This window comes from Oryx dammah, unplaced genomic scaffold (assembly GCF_014754425.2).
Source record: "Oryx dammah isolate SB20612 unplaced genomic scaffold, SCBI_Odam_1.1 HiC_scaffold_9, whole genome shotgun sequence".
Classification (NCBI taxonomy): domain Eukaryota; kingdom Metazoa; phylum Chordata; class Mammalia; order Artiodactyla; family Bovidae; genus Oryx; species Oryx dammah.
The window spans coordinates 58,810,890-58,838,112 of record NW_024070193.1 but is presented as its reverse complement, the minus strand read 5'-3'; the positions used below and the strand labels follow the sequence as shown (position 1 = coordinate 58,838,112).

At 38.3% G+C, this 27,223-nt stretch overlaps 1 protein-coding gene across 1 annotated transcript in view; it reads right to left on the bottom strand.

Moving 5' to 3' along the window:
- Nucleotides 1–11,802: 11,802 nt before the first annotated feature.
- The window catches only part of NEK10 (NIMA related kinase 10), a 270,851-nt gene continuing 255,430 nt past the window's right edge, over nt 11,803–27,223 (bottom strand). The window contains 4 exon segments of the mRNA XM_040246355.1: nt 11,803–15,303; nt 21,975–22,030; nt 22,113–22,165; nt 25,368–25,476. Coding sequence (XP_040102289.1) covers nt 15,255–15,303; nt 21,975–22,030; nt 22,113–22,165; nt 25,368–25,476 — 267 coding nt within the window. The 3' untranslated portion in view covers nt 11,803–15,254.

The following is a 27,223-nucleotide window of genomic DNA, read 5'->3' as shown; positions in this document are numbered from 1 at the left end:
TTGGACACGACTGAAGTGACTTAGCAGCAGCAGCAGCAGATGTGTAAATAGTGAATTGTATGTTAGATATATTTTACCAGTGTAAATGTTGTGTGAAATTCAGAAAAAACCAGGCATACATAAAAAAATCCTTTGTTGCTCCTTCAGAAAATAAGTATGGGGTGAAGAGAGACACTTTATACTGTTAAGCTCAAAATGCATATTAAAGCCACAAACACCCAATGACAGGTGCCTCCTTTGATGTAAAGTGTTTATTTAAAAATTAGGAAAGGAAGATCTTGGTGTACAATACACTTCAGAAGGTCACATGACCTTAAAGTCCTATAAAAGTTAGCTAGTGAATTTTGGGGGGCTCCAAAATCACTGCAGATGGTGACTGTAGCCATGAAATTAAAAGACGCTTACTCTTTGGAAGAAAAATTGTGACCAACCTAGAGAGCATATTAAAAAGCAGGGACATTACTTTGCCAACAAAGGTCTGTCTAGTCAAGGCTACAGTTTTTCCAGTAGGCAGGTATGGATGTGAGAGTTGGACTATAAAGAAAGCTGAATGCCAAAGAATTGATTCTTTGGAATTGGGGTGTTGGAGAAGATTCTTGAGAGTCTCTTGGACTGCAGGAGATCCAACCAGTCCAACCTAAAGGAAATCAGTCCTGAATATTCATTGGAAGGACTGCTGTTGAAGCTGAAACTCATTGGAGTACTGACTTTGGCCATCTGATGCGAAGAGCTGACTCAATGGAAAAGACTCTGATGCTGGGAAAGATTTAAGGCAGGAGAAGAAGGGGACGACAGAGGATGATATGGTTGGATGGCATCACCGACTCAATGGAAATGAGTTTGAGTAAACTCCAGGAGTTGGTGATGGACAGGGAGGTATGCCGTGCTGCAGTCCATGGGGTCGCAAAGAGTCAGAAATGACTGAGTGACTGAACTGAACTGAACTGAAACGAGTGAAGGAAAGTTTTTATACTGATCGCTCCCCGGTCTCTTGGATGATGCAGTCTTTCTCGTGCAGTTTACCCATCAGCCACCTTTCTGAGACTCTAGTTACAGATAGGAGAAGCAGAGCTGATTTTAGGTTGGCTTGGTTTAAATATGCTGTCTGCTTTATTTTAGAAAATTAGGACAGAACTGAAAATACACTGTGAAGTGTTTTATTTTTAATATAAATTTATTTATTTTACTTGGAGGTAAATTGCTTTACAATATTGTATTGGTTTTGCCATACATCAACATGAATCTGCCACAGGTATACACGTGTTCCCCATCCTGAAACCCCCTCCCTCCTCCCTCCCTGTACCATCCCTCTGGGTCGCCCCAGTGCACCAGCCCCAAGCATCCAGATTCACGCATCAAACCTGGACTGGCGATTCCTTTAATATATGATATTATACATGTTTCAATGACATTCTCCCAAATCATCGCACCCTCTCCCTCTCCCTCAGAGTCCAAAAGACTGTTCTATACATCTGTGTCTCTTTGGCTGTCTCGCATACAGGGTTATCATTACCATCTTTCTAAATTCCATATATATGCATTAGTATACTGTATTGGTGTTTTTCTTTCTGGCTTACTTCACTCCGTATAAGAGGCTCCAGTTTCATCCATCTGATTAGAACTGATTCAAAGGTATTATTTTTAATGACTGAGTAATACTCAATTGTGTATATGTACCACAGTTTTCTTATCCATCCATCTGCTGATGGGCATCTAGGTTGTTTCCATGTCCTGGCTATTATAAACAGTGCTGCGATGAACATTGGGGTACACGTGTCTCTTTCAATTCTGGTTTCCTTGGTGTGTATGCCCAGCAGTGGGATTGCTGGGTCAAAAGGCAGTTCTATTTCCAGTTTTTTGAGGAATCTCCACACTGTTCTCCATAGTGGCTATACTAGTTTGCATTCCCACCAACAGTGTAAGAGGTTCCCTTTTCTCCACACCCTCTCCAGCATTTATTGCTTGTATACTTTTGGATCGCAGCCATTCTGACTGGCGTGAAATGGTACCTCATTGTGGTTTTGATTTGCATTTCTCTGATAATGAGTGATGTTGAGCATCTTTTCATGTGTTTGTTAGCCATCTGTATGTCTTCTATGGAGAAATGTCTGTTTTGGTCTTTGGCCCATTTTTTGATTGGGTCGTTTATTTTTCTGGAATTGAGCTGCAGGAGTTGTTTGTATACTTTTGAGATTAATTCTTTGTCAGTAGCTTCATTTGCTATTATTTTCTTCCATTCTGAAGGATGTCTTTTCACCTTGTTTATAGTTTTCTTTATTGTGCAGGAGGTTTTAAGTTTAATTAGATCCCATTTGTTTATTTTTGCTTTTATTTCCAATATTCTAGGAGGTGGATCATAGAGGATCCTGCTGTGATTTATGTCAGAGAGGATTTTGCCTATGTTCTCCTCTAGGAGTTTTATAGATTCTGGTCTTACATTTAGATCTTTAATCCATTTTGAGTTTATTTTTGTGTATGGTGTTAGAAACTGTTTTAATTTCATGCTTTTACAAGTGGTTGACCAGTTTTCCCAGCACCACTTGTTAAAGACATTGTCTTTAATTCATTGTATACTCTTGCCTCCTTCATTGAAGATAAGGTGTCCATAGGTGTGTGGATTTATCTCTGGGCTTCCTATTTTGTTCCATTGATCTATATTTCTGTCTTTATGCCAGTACCATACTGTCTTGATGACTGTGGCTTTGTAGTAGAGCCTGAAGTCAGGCAGGTTGATTCCTCCAGTTCTATTCTTCTCTCTCAAGATTGCTTTGGCTATTCGAGGTTTTTTGTATTTCCATACAAATCTTGAAATTATTTGTTCTAGATCAGTGAAAAATACCTTTGCTAGCTTGATAGGGATTGCATTGAATCTATAGATTGCTTTTGGTAGTATACTCATTTTCACTATATTGATTCTTCCAATCCATGAACATGGTGTACTTCTCCATCTATTAATGTTCTCTTTGATTTCTTTCTCCAGTGTTTTATAGTTTTCTATATATAGGTATTTAGTTTCTTTAGGTAGATACATTCCTAAGTATTTTAATCTTTTCATTGCAATGGTGAATGGAATTGTTTCTTTGATTTCTCTTCTATTTTCTCATTATTAGTGTATAGGAATGCAAGGGATTTCTGTGTGTTGATTTTATATCTTGCTACTTTACTATATTAATTGATTAGTTCTAGTAATTTTCTGGTGGAGTCTTTAGGGTTTTCTATATAGAGGATCATGTCATTTGCAAACAGTGAAGGTTTTACTTCTTCTTTTCTAATCTGGATTCCTTTTCTTTCTTTTTCTCTCTAATTGCTGTGGCCAAAACTTCCAAAACTATGCTAAATACTTAGTGGTGAAAGTGGGCACCCTTGTCTTGTTCCTGACTTTAGGGGAAATGCTTTCAATTTTTCAGCATTGAGGATAATGTTTGCTGTGGGTTTGTCATATATAGCTTTTATTATGTTGAGGTATGTTCCTTCTATTCCTGCTTTCTGGAGAGTTTTTATCATAAATGAATGTTGAATTTTGTCAAAGGCCTTCTCTGCATCTATTGAGATAATCATGTGGCTTTTATTTTTCAATTTGTTAATGTGGTGAATTACATTGATTGATTTGCAGATATTGAAGAATCCTTGCATCCCTGGGATAAAGCCCACTTGGTCATGGTGTATGATCTTTTTAATGTATTGTTGGATTCTGATTGCTAGACTTTTGTCTAGCAAAAGGATTTTTGCATCTATGTTCATTAGTGATATTGGCCTGTAGTTTTCTTTTTTGGTGGCATCTTTGTCAGGTTTTGGTATTAGGGTGATGGTGGCCTCATAGAATGAGTTTGGAAGTTTATCTCCCTCTGCAATTTTCTGGAAGAGTTTGAGTAGGATAGGTGGTAGCTCTTCTCTAAATTTTTGGTAGAATTCAGCTGTGAAGCCATCTGTACCTGGGCTTTTGTTTGCTGGAAGATTTCTGATTACAGTTTCAATTTCCGTGCTCATGATGGGTCTGTTAAGATTTTCTATTTCTTCCTGGTTCAGTTTTGGAAAGTTGTACTTTTCTAAGAATTTGTCCATTTCTTCCACATTGTTCATTTTATTGGCATATAATTGCTGATAGTAGTCTCTTATGATCCTTTGTATTTCTGTATTGTCTCTTGTGATCTCTCCATTTTCATTTCTAATTTTATTGATTTGATTTTTCTCCCTTTGTTTCTTGATAAGTCTGGCTATTGGTTTGTCAATTTTGTTTATCCTTTCAAAGAACCTGCTTTTGGCTTTATTGATTTTTGCTATGGTCTCTTTTGTTTCTTTTGCATTTATTTCTGCCCTAATTTTTAAGATTTCTTTCCTTCTACTAACTCTGAGGTTCTTCATTTCTTCCTTTTCTAGTTGCTTTAGGTGTAAAGTTAGGTTATTTATTTGACTTTTTTCTTATTTCTTGAGGTATGCCTGTATTGCTATGAACTTTCCTCTTAGCACTGCTTTTATAGTGTCCCAAAGATTTTGGGTTTTTGTGTTTTCATTTTCATTCGTTTCTATGCATATTTTGATTTCTTTTTTTTTTATTTTTCTGTGATTTGTTGGTTATTCAGAAGTGTGTTGTTCAGCCTCCATATGTTGGAATTTGAAATAGTTTTTCTCCTGTAATTGAGATCTAATCTTAATGCTTTATGGTCAGGAAAGATGCTTGGAATGATTTCAAGTTTTTTGAATGTATCAAGGTTAGATTTATGGCCCAGGATGTGATCTATCCTGGAGAAGGTTCCGTGTGCGCTTGAGAAAGAGGTGAAATTCATTGTTTTGTGGTGAAATGTCCTATAGGTATCAATTAGGTCTAACTGGTCTATTGTATCATATAAAGTTTGTGTTTCTTTGTTAATTTTCTGTTTAGTTGATCTGTCCATAGATGTGAGTGGGGTAATAAAGTCTCGCACTATTATTGTGTTATTGTCAATTTCCCTTTTCACACTTGTTATCATTTTTCTTACATATTGCAGTGCTCCTATGTTGGGTGCATATATATTTATAATTGTTATATCTTCTTCTTGGATTGATCCTTTAATCATTATGTAGTGGCCTTCTTTGTCTCTTTTCACAGCCTTTGTTTTAAAGTCTATATTATCGGATATGAGTATTGCTACTCCTGCTTTCTTTTGGTCTCTATTTGCGTGGAATATCTTTTTCAAGCCCTTCACTTTCAGTCTGTATGTGTCCCTTGTTTTGAGGTGGGTCTCTTGTAAGCAGCATATATAGGAGTCTTGTTTCTGTATCCATTCAGCCAGTCTTTGCCTTTTGGTTGGGGCATTCAATCCATTTACATTTAAGGTAATTATTGATAAGTATGATCCCGTTGCCATTTACTTTATTGTTTTGGGTTCGGGTTTATACACCCTTTTTGTGTTTCCTGTCTAGAGAATATCCTTTAGCATTTCTTGGAGAGCTGGTTTGGTGGTGCTGAATTCTCTCAGCTTTTGCTTGTCTGTAAAGCTTTTGATTTCTCCTTCATATTTGAATGAGATCCTTGCTAGGTACAGTACTCTGGGCTGTAGGTTATTTTCTTTCATCACTTTAAGTATGTCTTGCCATTCCTTCCTGGCCTGAAGCGTTCCTGTTGAAAGATCTGCAGTTTTCCTTATGGGAAACCCCTTGTGTGTTATTTGTTGTTTTGCCTTGCTGCTTTTAATATTTGTTCTTTGTGTTTGATCTTTTTAACTTGATTAATATGTGTCTTGGGGTGTTTCGCCTTGGGTTTATCCTGTTTGGAACTCTCTGGGTTTCTTGGTCTTGGGTGATTATTTCCTTCCTCATTTTAGGGAAGTTTTCAACTATTATCTCCTCAGGTATTTTCTCATGGTCTTTTTTTTTGTCTTCTTCTGGGACTCCTATAATTCGAATGTTGGAGCGTTTCATATTGTCCTGTAGGTCTCTGAGATTGTCCTCATTTCTTTTAATTCATTTTTCTTTTTTCCTCTCTGATTCATTTATTTCTACCATTCTATCTTCTATTTCACTAATCCTATCTTCTGCCTTATTCTACTATTTGTTGCCTCCAGAGTGTTTCTGATCTCATTTACTTCATTATTCATTATATATTGACTCTTTTTTATTTCTTCTATAGCTAAGTTGCTTCAGTCATGTCCGACTCTATGCGACCCCATAGACAGCAGCCCACCAGGCTTCGCCTTCCCTGGGATTCTCCAGGCTAGAATGCTGGAGTGGGTTGCCATTTCCTTCTCCAGTGCGTGAAAGTGAAGTCACTCAGTCATGTCCAACTCTTCACGACCCCATGGACTGCAGCCCACCAGGCTCCTCCGTCCATGGGATTTTCCAGGCAAGAGTACTGGAGTGGCTTGCCATTGCCTTCTCCGTTTATTTCTTCTAGGTCCTTGTTAAACCTTTCTTGCATCTTCTCAGTCCTTGTCTCCAGGCTATTTATCTGTGATTCCATTTTGATTTCAAGATTTTGGATCATTTTCACTATCATTATTTGAAATTCTTTCTCAGGTAGATTCCTTATCTCTTCCTCTTTTGTTTGGTTTGGTGGGCATTTCTCCTGTTCCTTTTCCTGCTGGGTATTCCTCTGTCTCTTCATCTTGGTTATATTGCTGCGTTTGGGGTGGCCTTTCTGTATTCTGGGAATTTGTGGAGTTCTCTTTATTATGGAGTTTCCTCCCTGTGGGTGGGGTTGTATCAGTGGCTTGTCAAGGTTTCTTGGTTAGGGAGGCTTGTGTTGGAGTTCTGGTGGATAGAGCTGGATTTCTTCTCCCTGGAGTGCAATGAAGTGTCCAGTAATGAGTTATGAGATGTCTATGGTTTTGGAATAACTTGAGTTGCCTGTATATTGAAGCTCAGGGATGTGTTCCTGTGTTGCTGGAGAATTTGCATGGTATGTTTTGCTCTGGAACTTGTTGGCCCTTGGGTGGTGCTTGGTTTCTGTAGGTATGGAGGCATTTGATGAGCTCCTATTGATTAATGTTCCCTGGAATCAGGAGTTCTCTGATGTTCTCAGGATTTGGACTTAAGCCTCCTGCTTCTGGTTTTCAGTTTTATTTTTACAGTAGTCTCAAGACTTCTCCTTCTATACTGCACCGCTGATAAAACATCTAGGTTAAAGATGAAAAGTTTCTCCACATTGAGGGACACCCGGAGAGGTTCGTAGAGTTACATGGAGAAGAGAAGAGGGAGGGAGGAGTTAGAGGTTACCTGAATGAGAGGAGGTGGAATCAAAAGAGGAGAGAGCAAACTAGCCAGTAATCACTTCCTTATATGCACTCCACAGTCTGGACTGCTCAGAGATGTTCATGGAGAGAAGAGGAGAGGGAGGAAGGAGACAGCGGTGGTCAGGAGTTTAAAACAGGGGAATGAAAAGGAGAGAGAGAGATCCAGCCAGTAATCAGTTCCCTAAGTGTTCTCCACCATCTGGAACACAGAGAGATTCACAGAGTTGGGTAGAGAAGAGAAGGGGGAGGGAGGAGACAGAGGCGACCTAGTGAAGAAAAAAGAGAGTCCAAAGGAGGAGAGAGCAGTCAGGCCAGTAATCTCTCTCTCAAGTAAAAATGGGTACTGAAGATTGGGTTTTTGAAGGTACAAAATTGATAACAAATACCAAAAAGCAAAGATTAAAAATCTAGATTAAAGGTTGGATTTTCAAAAATACAATATTAAAGAATAGAAGAAGAAAAAAAAAGTCACAAGAATTATTTAAATATATATATATATATATATATATATATATATATATGAAGTTTTCTTTAAAAATAGAGTCGTTTTTGGGGGTGGGAAAGTAATAGTAGGTTATAAAAATGAAAATTAAAGGAGAAATAGAGGACTTAAAAACTAAAAAATGTTTAAAAAAAAAGAAGAAAAAACAACAAAAAAATAATGATCGTAAAATAGTAAAGATATATCTAGGACTTTCTCTGGTGTTGTTGTGGGCAGTGTGGGGTCAGTTCATTTTCAGATAGTTCCTTGGTCCAGCTTATATTTCTCAAGATCTATAGGCCCCTTCCTATGTAGTCAGTACTAATGATAGGGTTTTAATCTATAGCACCTGTCACTTCCAAGGTGGTTCTGTCTGTTTTAACTTCTGTTTGCTGGTCTCTTCAGTGTCTGTTTTCCATCCTGACACAAGGGGGGCGGTGGTGGACACTTTTTTTAAAGGCTTATTTGTTCAGTCGTGCTGTGGGGAGGGAGGGATGCTGCAAACAAATAACACTGGGGTGTGCTAGCAATGTCTCAGCCACGCTGGGCCTGCCCCCGCTCATGGCGCACACAGCTCATGCTCTAGGTTTCTCCGCTGGGAACCATCTGAGGCCAGCCCTGGGCTGCATGCCCCTCCCAGGTCTAAGCTGTTCAGGCTCAGGCACTCAGAGGTGCAGACTTGGTTGGGCCTGCGTTTTGTGCCCTTCCCAGGTCCAAGCAGCTCAGGTGTTTGGCAAGTGTGGTCACTGCAACTTATTGCCTCTCCCGTCCCTGCTGCTCAGTTTTCTGGGTGTACAACCAGCACACCTTCTCAGGTGGATGATGACTGTCCAGAACCCCAAGAAGTCTTAGTTAACAAAGAAGCCTGTTTGCAGTTTGGTAGTTAATGTCTCTCTGGGGCTGCTATTTCCCCCTTCTGGCCCTTCCAGCTCTGGCTACCTGTCACTGGAGGGGGATGGTCTGCAGCCGGCTAATTCTGTTCCATCCTTTGTTCTGTGCGTGGTCCTGGTGGTGTCTTATGTTAGAGCTTTTTGCGTGGTAGCTATCCCACAGTCTGGTTTGCTAGCCCAAGTTAGTTCACTCTGGTTACACTCGGGGCATTCAGGCCCAATCCTTGCAAAGCAATTTAGCCTGCACCTCCCTGCCTAGCCCCTACTTGCTAGTGGCGGATGCAGGTGTCTGCGCTGCTTTTCTGCTGGGGGAGTTACTGTTGGGCTCATAATCTGTGGGTTTTAATTATTTATTTATTTTTCTTCCATTATGTTGCCCTCTGTGCTTCCAAGGCTCGCCACAGACTCGGCAGTGAGAGTGTTTACTGGTATTTGGAAACTTCTCTCTTTTTAAGACTCCCTTCCCAGGATGGAGCTCCCTCCCTACCTCTTTTGTCTCTTTTTTTGTCTTTTATATTTTTTCCTACCTGTTTTTGAAGACAATGAGCTGCTTTTCTGGGTGCCTGATGTCTCTGCTGGCATTCAGAAGTTATTTTGTGGGATTTATTCAGCGTTTGAATATTCTTTTGATGAATTTGTGGGGGAGGAAGTGGTCTCCCCGTCCTATTCCTCTGCCATCTTAGGACCTCCCCCTTGTACTGCCTTTCTAACAAGTGAGACAATGCATGTGATTCTGATTTTTACCCTAAGGCAAATTGCAAGACTAACCCATTGCAAACTGTAAGACAAAGCTCCTATGATTTCTCTTTTTACTCATATTTCCTCTCATCATAGGACCCCAGGTCTAGTCTTAGACCTTGACTAACCTGAAGGACGATTAGAATTAAAAGACTGTCTGTCTTTTACATATGTATGGAAGAAACCAGAATGTGTGGGAATCCAGAAGAAAATAAAAAACTAATGATGGGAGAAAAGGGAAAACAATCAAAAACAGGAATTGGCTATTTTGGACACAGAGCTTCCTGGCCCTTCTGTCAACTGTTCACCACCTGGTGACTACCTGCTGAGTGACAACAGGCACTGGGGAATCACTAGCCTTCTACTCACCCTCTGGCTTCTCAAAGCAGTTGGTATTGGGGGATCATCCCGCCTCATGGAAAGAGTCATCTCTCCTCTATGGCAAGTTGGGATTTCACTTCTGAGTACTTGCATTTATTCACCCCCTCACTGTTAATGTTGGGTTCATCTATCCTTTCCAGATATAAGTTCTCCCTGAACCAGCTCTATTTCTTTCAAAATTCATCAGGTAAACACAGAGAACATGGAGGGCAAGGAAAGCTAAAATGTAATGCCATCTATAAGCCTTATGATTCATTTTCAGAATCCTGACTCAACTGATGCTTGAAATGTAGAACTTAATCATGGGTTAAGAATATTTTTTGAGACATTAGTATGACTTAAAGGTACTAAGGTCATAAAGCATTTTTTCCCTCTTGGTTTGTTATTTCCAGTTTGAACCTCTTTCTACTTGTTTGCAAAACATCAGCTAATTTTTCATTAGTGAGTTCACCAGATTAATTCCAAGCATCCATTCAGACTTATTGATTACCTACCAAAATGTCAGTAACTTTCTATAAAGACAAAACTTCATCTTTGCTTAAGATGGGCTACTTTCAAATGTTAACATTTAAAGAATCACATATTTGCTATAATATACTTTCTCTATAATACACTTTTGCTACCTCTGGGTACAGTACAAAACTTCTTACTGCAGAATGAAGAAAAGGAAGCTTTTCACATTTAGAGGAATAATATTCGGTTTTCAATTGAGAGTAGAGTTCATTTACTTTTAGCATAAAGCAATACACTACATTTAAAAACTTTCACATTACTAGTTAATTGCTATATTGTATAGTAAAAAAAAAAAAAAAAACTAGCATACCTCACATACCAAGAATGCTATATGATTTTAGGACATGTGATCTTCACCTTTAAAGACAATTATCACTCATAGTCCCCGAGGGTATGTAAATTTGCAATATCCACCAGTCACCCAGTCAGAGTCATAAAACATTTCCTGTCCCCCTTGCAAATTTCAAAACATCATGGCAGGATTGTGATTAAACATAATAGTCATATTTACATCATGCAGTTTTACTGTAGTGACACACGTAAGAATTTCTTTATTACAAAGTTGTTCCCCTGAGACATTTGTGTCCTCCTATCAATATAGAAAACAGCATTCAAAGGTAAGCACATTGTTAGCAGCACATTTCAATTGGAAAAATAATCTATCCAAAACTATGTAAATTTCTGCCAAAGCATACAGTCTAAAAATATCATAAAGTCATATGTAAACTACACTTGCTATCCCATTTAGTTGTTGAACATGAAGAATTTCATGTTTGGATGGAATTTCATTCAAAGAGCCCAGGTTGGCAAACAGAAGTATTGGGCTTTTCTTGTTTGGGAGCCCTCTGTAGTTGTGTTTCCCATGTGCTGAGAAGCTGAGTCAGTGCTGATGCCCACGCTTATCTCTTCAGTTGATTTCTGTGCTCATGAATACACACCATAAACAAAGTAAAGGCAAAAACAATAAAAGTAGCTTAAATTTATTTTCCTCCCTTCATACAGAAGCTGAAGCCATTTTGAAAGGAACCCAGCATACTTGATATGCATGGTTCCTCACCATTTCAAACAGAGTCATAGCAATAAATATATTTTTCAATTCTGCATATCCAAAACAACGAGGTGGATTCTATACATACTGATACTGATGAAATTCACTAAACAATATTGTCACCATCACACATCTTAAATGTGAATGGTAATTAATTGATTATATTGCTGGAATTGTGCATAATTAACATGGAGAAGACTCTTGAGGGTCCCTTGGACTGCAAGGAGATCCAACCAGTCCATTCTGAAGGAGATCAGCCCTGGGATTTCTTTGGAGGGAATGAAGCTAAAGCTGAAACTCCAGTACTTTGGCCACCTCATGCAAAGAGTTGACTCATTGGAAAAGACTCTGATGCTGGGAGGGGTTGGGGGCAGGAGGAGAAGGGGACAACAGAGGATGAGATGGCTGGATGGCATCATTGACTCGATGGCCATGAGTCTGTGTGAACACCGGGAGTTGGTGATGGACAGGGAGGCCTGTTGTGCTGCGATTCATGGGGTCGCAAAGAGTCGGACATGACTGAGTGACGGAACTGAACTGATTTAGTTTTTGAACATCAAAATTCATAGTATTTATATTTAATAATTCATAGGTGGTATCTCTAGGAAGACTTTAACTCCAATTCAGTTCCAACATTTGGGTAAAACTCATAACAATGTTTCTTAATTAATTCTGCTTTAGGATGCCAAAACAGATGCACACACATCACCCAGAACCACATATATGTCCACACAAAACTCAGCAGCATTTTCCCAGAAGTTTTATGAAATGCATCCATGAGCTGTGGGTCTAGTGTCCATTTCATTATTCTCTGAAGAGCTCTAATTAAATATCACACATCTAAAAGAAGACAAAGTTAGCAAATAGCAAGCACATATGCCTCCTACAGCCACTTCCCTGAAAATGAAATATTCTGCTTTTAAAAATGAAATGACAATTTCAAGTACACATATTCAGGTAGACCTGGTGGATCAACACATAATGAACTGAAGCATTTGCATATAAAAATGACCTGAGAAAACTGATTCATATTGTCTCAAACAAATATTCAGTGAATATTAGATGAACTCACAGGGATTTCATTATACAACATATCATTTTAAAATTATATAAAAGGAAGAGAAAAAATGTAAATGTAATCAGGAAAAGATTCAGACCTAGTAAGTTCAAGTAACAATCTCTTTGCACTAAAAGACAGTTTAGATAGTCAAAACAGAAGGATGCTTCTTGTTTTTATTGGGAGAGGTCCTTTTTGCTAACCTTACTGCTGAGATGTGGCCCCCTGCACAAAATGCTTCATTCACAACTGTCTAACCTTTTAAAGTCTTGGTCTTGCACTGGGAGAATGCTGATTCAGTGACTGTGGTAGTTTAAGAATATACTATTTTGACAAAAGAATGCATCTATCAGCTTAGAGTTGATGGGCCTAACACTGCTGTTGAAAAAGGCATTCATTTGCTTATTTTTGTTCATTCTCACTAACTTCTAGCATAATAAATGCCCATTTTTATGGTCTAGAAGAGTTAGTATGATAGGAAGAATATTTTGCTCCCTTTCTGGTCAATAACATCAACTATATGCATTTAAAAACATCTTCAAATAAACCACTTTTCTTCTCTTACCAAGGTTTAACCTCTGAATATTAATCTTTTCTACACCTTTGTAGAAGGACTTAACGGTTCAAACTTTCACCCTACATCTTGGTTTATCTCTAGGTACTGACTTCTGTCACAATGAAAATTTATTCTCCTCTAGGCCTGTGCCTCTTGTACAACAAAGGCATGTGCCCATTCCATACATGAGGAAAGAGATAAAAAATAATCGTACAGGTTCAAATTAAGCTGGAATAGAAATACAATTTGTTTCTGGTTTAAATCAACACTATCATAATCTTTTGATTTCATATGTAAATTTCACATGTGGATTAATTTGATTGAAAGCTAAAACTGAAATTTCTTATTGCTGTATTCTCACTTATTACTGTTAATTACAGTGTCTTTGAAATTATGAATTTGGCTTAAAGAAAAGGATCATTGGCAATTTTCAAAGGCACTAGTTAAAGATAATTGGATATAATTTAAGTACTAAATACACTAATTATAAAAATAATATGGATTCACATTAAGAGATTTCCCCATATCTTTCCCCATATCTTTCCCCAAAAGATATTTGTGTTTCAACCATGTACTAAATTTTATTTGATCATACTAAAAATATATTAATGTAAATAAGATAGAAAGGAAAGTGAAGTTGCTCAATCATGTCCAACTCTTTGCGACCCCATGGACTGTAGCCCACCAGGCTCCTCCGTCCATGGGATTTTCCAGGCAAGAGTAATGGAGTGGGTTGCCATTTCCTACTCCAGGGTATCTTCCCGATCAAGGGATTGAACCCGGGTCTCCCGCATTGCAGGCAGACTCTTTACCCTCTACGCCACCAGGGAAGCTAGAATTTAGGAGTAAATAAAAAGCATAATTCCAGCTTTAGATGACTAATTATTTAGATTTAAAACATTCCTTGAAGAGCTTCTTTTGTGGTCCAGTGGTTAAGAGACCACGTTGCAATGCAGGGGATACTGATTGGATTCCTAGTCCAAGAAGATCATGGAGCAACTAAGCCCAGGTACCACAACTACTGATTCCACACTATAGAGCCAGTGAGCTGAAACTACTGAAGCTCCTGTGCCCTAGAGCCCATGCCCTGCAACAAGAGAAGCCACTGCAATGAAAAGCCTGTGCACCACAACTAGAGAGTAGTCCCTACTTGCTGCAACTAGAGAAAGACTAAATGCAGCAATGAAGACCCAGGACAGAAAAAAAAAAAAAAAAACTAAACAAATTGATTAACTTAAAAAAAAAAATTCCTTAAATAGAAGCACAGTCTGACTTGGTGATAATTTCTTGACATACACTAGTTATAAGAAGTCAGTAGAAGAGACTTTTTAGCCCAGTAAGAATCTATGAGAATTTCCCCCATAAATTATCCCCACACAGGAATGGGACACTGTTCTGGCATTCTGAGTTCTCTTTCTAGAGACATCTCAATGAATAAAGAAGAAACATATTTTATTATATAACATTTTCATTTCAAATTCTCAAACAATAAAAACAAAAGCAATATAGGTAATTTTAGCTAGGTACTTAGAATATGGAATATTACATCTCTTTCATAGACTCTATGACTCTTCAAAGTGCTCTAAAGACACTATGAGTGTGATTAGCAGCAAAGTATTAGCCTAATCTAAACCTCCGTCTTACCTCTACACACACACACACACACACACACACACACACACACACATACACGTACACATACTGTACATCCATACATTTTATTGGTCTAACTTAAATCTGACAATCTGACAGGTATTCCCAGGGGCTGTGCAAGGTCACAAATACTGTCCACACTATATCATGGTTCAAGATCACTAGCACCCACATGGTTAAGGGAAAAGCAATCCTTTCAGTAAAACAAACAAATAAAACTACACAATATTTCAATCACATATTCTGAATTTCTTTTACAATTAAAAAATTGATGGATACAGTGAATTTCCCAATATTACTGTTCTGAGTTCTATAATTTTCTTTATCTAAAACTATCTTTTATACATAGAAAGCTAGATGCCTTTAAACATAGTTTTAGCAATTCTAAGTAAAAAGTATTTCTTTGAAAAATATGTCATTTTTTTGTTTTGTTTTTAACTTGGAGGAAAGTCCTGCAAGGAGCGACTTTTTTTCTCATAGATGAATTCTCCAGCAGTTTCTCCCAGCAGTACACTGGAAGCCCCGCTATCTTGTATCTGTGTATCCCAAGGATGGAGTCTCAAGCACTGGATCTTCAGAAAGAGGTCCTGCAGGCACTATGGCATATTGATCTTTTCTCTTCCATACTCTTGGAGTATCATCCAATCCTTGGGCATCTTGCCAGTAGAGGTTTCAGTCCAGAACTTGACCTTCACTGGGAAAACCAGGTCCATTTAAAGTGCAATACTTTCATCTTTTGGTTGGATAATTCTTGGTCCTCCATGGATAGGAGTGATACCTAGAACATTCAGAAGTAGAAAGATTTTCTCTACAATCTCAAATATTTTAGTTCACACATTCAATTTCAAAAGCAGTAGCTCAGGTATACAAGTAAATAAATGAATAAAATGGTGATTCTAAGCATAAAATGGGGAGATTTTTAGAAACCTGCCTTTTGCTTAAGTTCAGTGCTGACACTGTCTTTCTCAAATTATAAGCTTAATAGTAACCAATAACTCTATAGTGGAAAAATTAAAGCCTATCCAAAGTAGCTTGTACATTTAATGCCTATTTTAAAGCAAAGCAAGTTGAATCAATAATTTTCTTTTACCACAACACATATTTCATTGTTAAAAAATAAAATATTAATGTGTGCTGTGCTGTGCTGTGTTGGGCTCAGTCACTCAGTCATCTCCAAACATTTGTAACCCCATGGACTGTAGCCTGCCAGGACCTGAATGATATGCTCATTCTCTATTCATCCGCAAAACTGAACAGTTTTACTCTCATAACAACAGTGATATAATTAAGGCAAGCTAGGTGGTATCATTCTGCTGAGAAAGCTAAATATTAATGTGTGTAAAATATATTTTTATGCAATATATTATGCAAAGATGGGCACAATAAAGGACAGAAATGGTATGGATCTAACAGATGCAGAAGATATTAAGAAGAGGTGACAAGAATACATGGAAGACCTATACCAAAAAAAGATCTTAATGACCCAGATAATCAAGATAGTGTGACCACTCATCTAGAGCCAGACAACCTGGAGTGTGAAGTCGAGTGTACCTTAGGAAGCATTACTATGAACAAAGCTAGTGGAGGTGATGAATTCCAGCTGAGCTATTACAAATTCTAAAATATGATGTTGTGAAAGTACTGCATTCAATATGCCAGGAAATTTGGAAAACTCAGCAGTGGTCACAGTACTGGAAAAGGTCAGTTTTCATTCCAATCCTAAAGAAGGGCAATGCCAAAGAATGTTCAAACTACCATACAATTGTGCTCATTTCACAATCTGGCAAGGTAGTGCTCAAAATCTTTCAAGCTAGGCTTCAACATTACATGAAACCAACAATTTCCAGATGTTCAAGCTGGGTTTAGAAAAGGCAGAAAAACCAGAGATCAAATTGCCAACATCTGTTGGGTCATGGAAAAAGGAAGAGAATTCTAGAAAAACATCTACTTCTGCTTCATTGATTATGCTAAAGTCTTTGACAGTGTGGATCACATCAAACTGTGGAAAATTCTTAAAAGAGATGGGAATACCAGACCACTTTACTTGCCTCCTGAGAAACCTGTATGCAGGTCAAGAAGCAAAATTAGAACCATACGTGGAACAACAGGCTAGTTCAAAATTGGGAAAGGAATATATTAAGGCTGTAAATTGTCATCCTGGTTATTTAACTTATATGCAGAGTACATGATGCAAAATGCTGGTTTGGGTAAATCAGAAGCTGGAATCAAGATTGCTGAGAGAAATATCAATAACTTAAGATATGAAGATAACATGACCCCAGAGGCAGAAAGGGAAGAACTAGAGAGATGGGGAAAAATAGAAACAGTGACAGACCTTATTTTCTTGGACTCCAAAATCCCTGTGGACAGAGGGTATAGTCATGAAATTGAAAGACACTTGCTAAGAAGGAAAGCTATGACAAACCTAGACAGTGTACTAAAAAGCAGAGACATCACTTTACTGACAAAGGTCTGTATAGTCAAAGCTATTATTTTTCCAGTAGTCATGTATGGATTGGACCATAAAGAAGGCCGAGTGCCAAAGAATTTATGCTTTCAAACTGTGGTACTGGAGAAGACTCTTGAGAACCCCTTGGACAGGAAGGAGATCAAGCCAGTCAGTCCTAAAGGAAACCAACCCTGAATATTCATTGGAAGGACTGATGCTGAAGCTGAAGCTCCAATACTTTGGCCACCTGATGCAACGAGCCAACTCATTGCAAAAGATGCTGATACTGGAAAATATTGTAGGCAAGATGAGAAGGGGACAACAGCAGATTAGATGGTTGGATGGCACCACCAATTCAATGGACGGGAGTTTGAGCAAACTCCAGGAGATGGTGATGGACAGGGGAGCCTGGCATGCTGCAGTCCATGAGGTCACAGAGCTTTGGGCACAACTGAGCGATTGAACAACAGAAATATATTTAATCATACAACCTGGCAAATGAACACAAATAGAGCCCTCCTAGGGCTTTCCTGGGTCTCCCTCGTGGCTCAGATGATAAAGAATCTGCCTGCGGTGCAGGAGACCCAGGTTCAATCCCTGGGTGGGAAGATGCCCTGGAGAAGGGAATGGCTACCCTCTCCAGATATTCTTGCCTGGAGAAGTCCATGGACATAGGAGACTGGTGGGCTACAGTCCATGGGGTTGCAAAGAGTTGGACATGACTGAGCGACCAACACTTTTCACTTTCACTTTTCAAAGCTAGTCCAGTTTGTTTTGACCTTGTTTTATTTTCATTGCACTCTCAACTCAGTCCTACTTCCCCTCCCCAAATCCCTCATTTGTGTTAGGGCTCCCTGTTGCTGTTTCTGGTACCTCTTTCTTTAACTAATGCAGCATGCTGTGCCTGAGATATTCTTCCTACACCCTGCCCAAGAAGCCTCACCATTATTTAAACACTTCTATGTATCTTCCCCAAAGAAAGCTAGTAGCTAGAAAATGGCCTTCTGAGACTTTCAGTTCAAGAATGGCATCTCTCTATTTCTAACTAAACATGAACCCTGTAATCTAAGCGGATATGTGCCACATCTTGGCTTAGTGCTTTAATTGCTGTCTTGATGCTTTGCAGATATCTATATAGTTTTGACTGACAGTCTTAAGTTGTAAACTCGAATAATACGGGACTTATGTATGTAATTCTCTCTGCATAGCAATTAATCAAGATCACTTAATAACATTTTGCAGTGGTGACCATGATGAAGATTAAGATGATGATAACAGTAGCAGATCTGAGTAGATACTGGTGGAGTAGTTAAAACAATGTTTCATTTTTCAAACCACATTCTAAGGAAGGCTATCTTAACTTGTGTTCCAGGTAAAATATGAAGAATCACCAGGGTAAACAAGAGAAACAGACTTCTTTCCTATAGCATATCTCAAAGTCTTCAATATAGTCATGTGTGTCAACATTCTCCCAAAACAGAAAAATGTATGTTCAGGATTTCCCAAACCTATTTGGTCATGAAACTTTATTTCTCAGGGGATATCTATTGTCATCTTTGATAATACAGCATGTTTACAAAACCTATTTGGGAAAGCAGACTCTACTGATTCTAAGTATTGATTCTAATTACTTCTACATGTTCTGTGATATTTAGCACCCACTACCCTTTGATAGCTGGTAAAGAATCCAAGACCCCAGTTCAATTCCTGGGTTGGGAAGATCCGCTAGAGAAGGGATAGGCTACCCACTCCAGTATTCTTGGGCTTCCCTTGTGGCTCAGCTGGTAAAGAATCTGCCTGCAATGGGGGAGACCTGGGTTGGATCCCTGGGTTGGGAAGATGCCCTGGAAAAGGGAGTATCATGATTATACAGATTTCTGAGTGGATGATTCATTTTAATTTGGAGCATTGTAAGAAAATTTGATGTCATTTCCATCATATATTGCTTTAACTTGATCATTTAAATATCTTTGTATTCTAGTCACAATTCCAAAAATAGCCATAAATAACTTTTCACCTTTGTTATCAGGTATCTTAACATCTGGACTTCCCTGGTAGCTCACCTGGTAAAGAATCTGCCTGCAATGCAGAAGACCCGTTTGATTCCTGGGTCAGGAAGATCCCCTGGAGAAGGGACAGGATACCCACTCCCATATTCTTGGGCTTCCCTAGTGGCTCAGATGGTAAAGAATTCACCTGCAATGTGGGAGACCTGGGTGCAGTCCCTGGGTTGGGAAGATCCCCTGGAAGAGGGAGTTGAAATTCATGCCACTATTCCTGCCTGGAAAATCCCCATGGACAGAGAAGCCTGGTGGGCTACAGTCCATGGGGTCTCAAAGAGTTGGAGACAAGTGAGTGACTAAATACAGCATAGCATCTTATTATCTATTTACCATAAGAAGAAAATCTATAATTTCTTTAGTACAGAAATATGTCTTTAGAAGTAGAAGTAATGCTTGATTTTTAAAAAAATTATTTGTTTATTTATTGGCTGTGCTGGTCTTCGTTGCTATACAGACTTTCTCTAGTTGCAGCAAGTGAGGGCTACTCTCTAGCTGTGGTGTGCAGTATTCTCATTGCGGTGGCTTCTGTGGTTCCAGAGCACAGGCTCCAGGGCACGTGGGCTTCAGTAGCCGTGGCAGGCAGGCTTAGTTGCCCTGTGGCATGGGGAGTCTTCCCAAACCAGGGACTGAACCTGGGTTCCCTGCATAGGTAGGCAGATTCTCAACCGCTGGATCACCAGGAAAGTCCCAATGTTTGATTTTTTTTAAAAACTTAATAATAGTAGAATTGAAAAGGATAAAAATAAATTTTAAAATAAGACTGAAATTATTCTAAAAAAAGAAAAGAGCTCTTGTAAGAGCTTTCCTAAGTTCCTGACACACCTGGTTTTTCATTATATTTAGTTAACTTCCTGAAAATTTTGAAGTATTCATTGCCCATGATCCTGATCCTTTGAGAAAATGCAGATTAAAAAAGTGATTAGTATAACTTTTGCCCCATTACAAGCCAAGGGTACTTGAAATAATAAGCTGCCAAGCGTAAAGAATGGAGACATTTGTATTATCCATGGAAGGCTGGGTGTTACTCAGATCAAGAGGAAAGAAAGACAATTCAAAATCTCTCCAGAGATAGGAGGAGGTGAGTGATTATGGACATGGTGATTTCTATCAACAACATACCTTTGGTAAATAAGAATAACTCATCATTTATCTGCAGTTACAAATCATCACAGAACTAAACATACAAAGATAGTATATTGGAAATATGTTATCAAGCCAAAAGAGCAAGCAGGTGAATAATTTTATGTGTGATTCATAGAGCAATTCACTGAAACAGGGAAGGAAAAAAGGTTGGAGACTAAACTAACCTCAAAAATGAATCTAATTTCCATATAATGATCTTGATAGGTTGTTCTTGAGACCTCTTTCTCTTTCCATGGCTAACAGTTATCTTTGGGGAAGATTTCTAGAATAATTTAAATAGTGGTCACCAGATAGCTTCATTAGCTAGACAGGAAGGCAGTTGATCCAGGTAGAAAGGGCTAGTTAGGAAAAATAAACTCCATAGAACCATGCCTCCTAAAGCAGTTTTGGTCATATAGGACATGTAAGTGGTTACTCATGGTCCAATGTGGTGATTCTGTTATGAGTGGCCAGCTCATTTACAGCAGACAAAATCAATGTCCATACCCCCACATTCAAAGTACTTCAGTGCATCCGTGGTGGATTCATGTTGATGTATGGCAAAACCAATACAATATGGTAAAGTAATTAGCCTCCAATTAAAATAAATTAATTAATTTTGTTTTAAAAAGTACTTCAAACATGCCAACCTGGTGGCCAGTTCCCAACACCTGAATTTCTTTTCCTGAGGATTTCTCTGACCTCTAGAATCTGCTGTGTCCAGAAATGCCAGGTAACTAACATCTCCTGGGGGAAAAGTACTCAAAAAATGACTAACAGAAATTAGAGATAAATGCACGGGGATGATCCAGAGAGATGATATGGGGTGGGAGGTGGGAGGGTGGGTTCAGGATTGGGAACTCATGTACACCTGTGGCTGATTCATGTCAATGTATGGCAAAACCAATACAGTATTGTAAAGCAAAATAAAGTTTAAAAAAAAAAAAAAAACAATACCAGCCTAGTTTCCTCAGTCTACGAGTGGGAGAACTGAAACACATGCTCTCCACTGCCTCTCAGATTTCCACAGTGTGATCCAGCTCCATGTACCACAATGGTAACTTGCTTGAAAATGAAGACATTATTGAATTATTTCTTCAATCCCCTAGCAGAGTTTCTTGGGATTGCCTCTCAAATAAACTAATTGTATGCAAATCTTTTTGCCCCAAACTGTGCCCAACAGTACAATTGCAGAAATCCAGAGTTGAATGAAATTGATAGAGTATATTTTTAGAGCACCAATGATGGTTATTTTAGAAGATAACACACAGCCCCAGTAAATTGAAGTTTCTTATTTAGGGTAAGCAAAAGGGAACACATAACAACAAATCCTTCTCCCACAGACATATCTTAAATTCACCAGAAGTGACCCTTTGTTTAGGTGGGTTTTCCCCCTTGCATTCTATACAAATAATGGGTAGGCTTTAGTTATGGAAATTTGAGTTCACAGCTCTTCCAATATGGGACAAATGTTTAATTTTTTTTAAATGTAGAAATACTTTTCCATTTCATTATGTTCATTTTTAATGGGAGTAAATTACTACTAAGCTATCACTCTTTTCCAACTAAGAATACAGCAGCTGCACCCATACAAAAGATGGGGAACATACATTCTACCCACGGTTGTATCATTCTGAGCCAAGCTATTTTACAAAAAACCAATACAATACCATAAAGTAATTAACCTCCAATTAAAACAAATAAATTTCTATTTTTAAAGTGTTTAAAACAAAAGGTGGGAGGGACCTCTGGAATCAAGGATAGAGAAATTAAATCCAATGTTCTATATTGAACTTTCACATTTCTAGATCTCACCTGTTAGAAGTAAAATTGTAATAGCCACTTTCCTCTAGGACTTCTTCAATCACAGTCTAAAGTTGAAAAAAAAGTCAGGTTAATATTGAATTAAAAACAACAAAATAAAATCATTCAGAGGCAGTGCAAAAACCTCACCTGCATCTGTTCATATGTTAACCCCTCCTCCAAATCAAAGCTAGAGAGTAGACCTGGAAACAGATAAATTATGAAAAGTCTGACATTTGGTTCATCTTTTCTTCAGTTGTACTGACAATTAGAACTCACGTGCAATGAAAACAGGTCAGTTTCTTAGTGATGAAAATGAGTACTTACAAACACATTCCAAATTATCTTGGCTTTTAGAGTGGTGATCGCAATATAATACACAAGATTTACAGGAATTCCTCATGGTGTAAATTGGCCAATTAAGTTAGGGGAGTGTGTGTGTGTGTTAAGGAGAGGTAAAGAGTGATTCTAAGCATAAATTTCCTGATAAGTCAAAAAAAGAATTTAAGAAACTCTCCCCCAATCCATCAACAAAAAGAGTAGATATTAGATATGTTCTAGAAAGAGTAAATTCTCAGAGGAAGGCAGAAATAGCCAGTGGACTATATCAAAGATCTGACCATTTCCTATAGTTGCCAGGAGGAAAATACATTTGAAATTGGAGGACAGTAATTCTTTTGAGGTTTGTCATGAGTATGACACACCAGCACGTTGACCTACCCAGACACCACCCAAACTAATGTTGACAAGTTTCCACTCCAGTCAATCCACACTTACTCATGTGGAGGCCTGGGAGTTCCCCTGCCACTTAGGAAAGAGAAAAGTGATTGAAGATTAAGAGGATTCATGAAGATATGAGTCCTAGCAGCTTGCTTTTCAAGTCCAGCTTAAAGGCATCACCCAAAGTGCTCCTTGGTTCTGCTCTCTTTGCTTTTGCCCCTTCTGCCATGACAAGGGACACAGTTGGTCTGCTCTGGGGCGAGGCATCCAGCTTCTGGAAGAGCCTGTCAACTCCCTCTCAGGCCACTGAGAGATTTTCAGCAGAGCTCCTCACTCAGCAGGTCTGCTGTGGTAAGAAGTCCGGCCTGTGAATGACCAACCTGCCCTGGAGGATGCTTGTAAAAGTAGGTGACTTCACTTAGTATGATCATCTCTAGGTCCATTCATGTTGCTGTAAATGGCAATATTTTATTCCTCTTTATAAGTAATATTCCATTGTATGTATGTATGTTTATGTGTATATATATATATTATATATATATATATATACCATATCATACTAAATAAAGTCAGAAACACAAATTTTATATATCAGTTATATGTGGAATCTAAAAAATCATACAAATAACTTATTTACAAAACAGAAACAGACTCATAGACATAGAAAACAAGCCTCTGTTTACCAAAGGGGAAAGAAAGGGGGATATATTAGGGATATGGGATTAATAGATACATAGTGACCCAGTGTTAGTCACTAGTCATGCCTGACTCTGCGACCCATGAACTGCAGTCCGCCAGGCGCCTCCATCTATGGCATTTTCCAGGCAAGGATACTGGAGTGGTTTGCCATTTCCCTCTCCAGGGGATCTTTCCGACCCAGGGATAAAACCCGGGTCTCCTACACTGCAGGCAGATTCTTAACCAGCTGAGCTACCAGGGAAGCTCCCATGCATGCTACTATATAAAAAATGAATAATAATAATTTACTGTATAGCACTGGGATATGCAGTATCTTGTAATAACTTTTAATGGAAAAGGAGAATCTGAAAAAAGAATATATATATATATATATATACTTCATGGGAAATAGATGAGGAAACAGTGGAAACAGTGTCAGCCTTTATTTGGGGGGGGGGCTCCAAAATCACTGCAGATGGTGACTGCAGCCATGAAATTAAAAGACACTTACTTCTTGGAAGAAAAGTTATGACCAACCTAGATAGCATATTCAAAAGCAGAGATATTACTTTGCCGAATAAGGTCCGTCTAGTCAAGGCTGTGGTTTTTCCAGTGGTCATGTATGGATGTGAGAGTTGGACTGTGAAGAAGGCTGAGCACTAAAGAATTGATGCCTTTGAACTGTGGCTTTGGAGAAGACTCTTGAGAGTCCCTTGGACTGCAAGGATATCCAACCAGTCCATTCTGAAGGAGATCAGCCCTGGGATTTCTTTGGAAGGAATGATGCTAAAGCTGAAACCCCAGTACTCTGGCCACCTCATGCAAAGAGTTGACTCATTGGAAAAGACTCTGATGCTGGGAGGGATTGTGGGCAGGAGGAGAAGGGGACGACAGAGGATGAGATGGCTGGATGGCATTACTGACTCGATGGACGTGAGTCTGAGTGAACTCCGGGAGTTGGTGATGGACAGGGAGGCCTGGCGTGCTGCGATTTATGGAGTCTCAAAGAGTCAGACACAACTGAGCAACTGAACTGAACTGAACTGATATATATATATATGAACCACTTTGCTATATACCTGAAAATAATGCAATATTAAAATTAATTGTAGTTCGATTAAAAATAAGTAAAAGCAAATGACTTTAGATAAACAGTTTATTTTAAATGAAATTCTACCAACCCAGGTTAGCTTTATCCCAGGAGCCCAAGACTTAGGGAAAGTTTGATAATTAATACATGACATGATTTGCCTAAATTAGGCAACAACAAAAGCACAGCAGACTTGAAGATTCTTTTTGGCTGAGGAGATGGAAAGTTTTCATTTAACCATATAAGCTTAACATCTCTCTGCCCTACTGAGAGATATAACTATAGTTTACAGGGATTCAAAAATTACTTAGGAATTCTGTAACCTCAGAGTAGCTTGAAGATCTCTTCTGGGGGTCAAATATCACAAGAAGGTCCTTATGCTTAGTCCCTACATACTGGCTAAGTATAATTTTATATAGTTACACTGATCCTTGCTATAATCCTAAAATGTAGGTACCATTTTTATTCCTACTTTATAGGCAAAAAACCTGGGATTCAATGAGGTCAAATAATTTTCTCAAGATCAGTTACTAAGTGGTTTAGCTGAGATTTGAATGTAGGCATCCAGGTTTACAGAATACGTGCTTTTAATCCCTATGTTATATTGCCTCCTTATATGAAGTTTTTACACACACACACACAAATCAAATACATATGATTTGGATTCTTCAGGTGAGTTTCAAATTTTCCATTTTATTCGAATTCTGCATATCTGCTTTTTATGTCCATGGGTGCTTTGGGCATTTGATTTCCCATCATCAGATACGAAGAAATAAAAAGAAATTCAATTTACCCCCACAGATTCTGTTTGCTTATGGTATTCATTTTAAGTTGAAGATAACCTTTTAAGGATAGCTGTTGATCCAAATAACCTATTTCTTCCTGAAAGCCAGATTTCCTGTGTTGAAGATTGTTACCTGTTGGGTCATTTGAGGACAAGCTGTTTCCACCCAATGAATGATGCAATAAGTGGTAATCGGCTGTGAAAAAGTTGGGTTCAATTGGTTCTGGAGATCCTTGAGATAACTGAAACAGAAAAAGCAAAATTACCTGTTAGTTCACATTCAGAGTCACACGACATGAAACCTCTGTGTGTGTCTCTGCTCAGAAAAGTTAGTGCTCTTCAGTTGTCAATCCCTGTCTACAGATAAAGACCCACCTTCTTCCTTTCAAAAGAACTTATAAATTAGGGGCAGGCAAATTACAGTGAAAGCAAGCAGACAATTCCTGGTCACATGAAAAAAAATGCTCGATAGCTTTATGAGAACAAAATAAAAATATAGAAAAACAATGGTATGGGCCTGGGATATCAGAATGTTATTTTTATCAGGCATAGGAGGAAAAAGCTACAATCATTTGACAAATTATTTTTAGCTCAAATCATCCCCTTTCATGTATATGCTTTGAACAATGCCTTCGTGTTTGATCAAAACAAACATGTTTCTTAACACATTTTCCTAAATTACCATTAATTTTCATCTCCAAACATTAATTCTCAATATTGTAAAGGGAAGAGTAATTCACTAAATGTCAGAACTTACTGTTCCAATTATTTAATACCCTTTTGTAGAGCTGAACTTTTTTTTTTCCTTTTTTTTTTTTTTTTACACCCATGGTGGATTCATGTCAATGTATGATTTAATAAAGAATTTTTTAAAAAAAAGAAATTGCACATAAACATGTCTAGATGGGAAAGAAACACATCTCCCACACAAGCTATGTAGTAATGCAGACAAGCTATTCACACCTGGAGACAACTACAGCAAGTTTAGAAGACATAACCTCCCCACATTTTTATGTTTGACCATATCAGATAGTTTTAGGTCAACATAGATCCAAATTATGCTTGTAAGGTTCCTGATCATTGACAGTTATCTTAGTAAAGTATCAAGTTGCTGCTAATATTAAAAACATCTGGATGGATTTGTTGTTTGATAATCCATGAAACCCTGAATAATGTGAGCTCCATGAGATCAACTTTTTAAATGGAACTTTCAAAATCATTTCATATTTAATTCCAACCAGCACTTGAGCTGGCCAACTTTTTGTGCCTATGTAAAACAATATATTTTCAACATGTTGATTCATATTAATAAACCAGAAACAAAAGGCACAATTTAGACTATGCAATAGTATTTACCTTGTATTCACAAACTCTCTTCATGAATTAAAATATATCACTGTTCAATCACTTGAGAAAATCTTTTGGCAGTTCACAAATAGGTTCACTCTTGAGCCAACAATCCCAGTCTTGGCTATACTCACACGAGAGAAATGAGTACTTCTGTTCACCAAAAGACATGTACAAGAATGTACATAGCATATTTATTCATAATAATAAAAAACTGAAAAAACCTCAATGTCCATGGACAAAGGACAGATACATATACTGTGGTGTGCTTATCCAATGGAATTTTGCCAAACATGAAAAAGAACTTGCTATGAATATGCACAGCAAGATGGATAAGTGTTGAGAAAAGAAGCCAGACACAAAAGTATATACAGTGTATATCTTCACTTTCTCATATTTTCACAGCCAAACCATCTAGCCAATGGTGACAGAGATCAGGACAATAAGTACCTTGTAGCAGGTGGTAGGGTTTGGCTGGGAAAGGTGGGCAGGAGCCTTCTTCTCGATTGGAAATGTGCTATGTATTAATGCGGTTGGTTGTCACATGGGTGAGTATATATGTAAAAGTTCATGGAGCTGTATATGTACGTCAGTGTATACATTTTGCATTGTATTGTGGTGGTGGTGCTGCCGTTCAGTCGT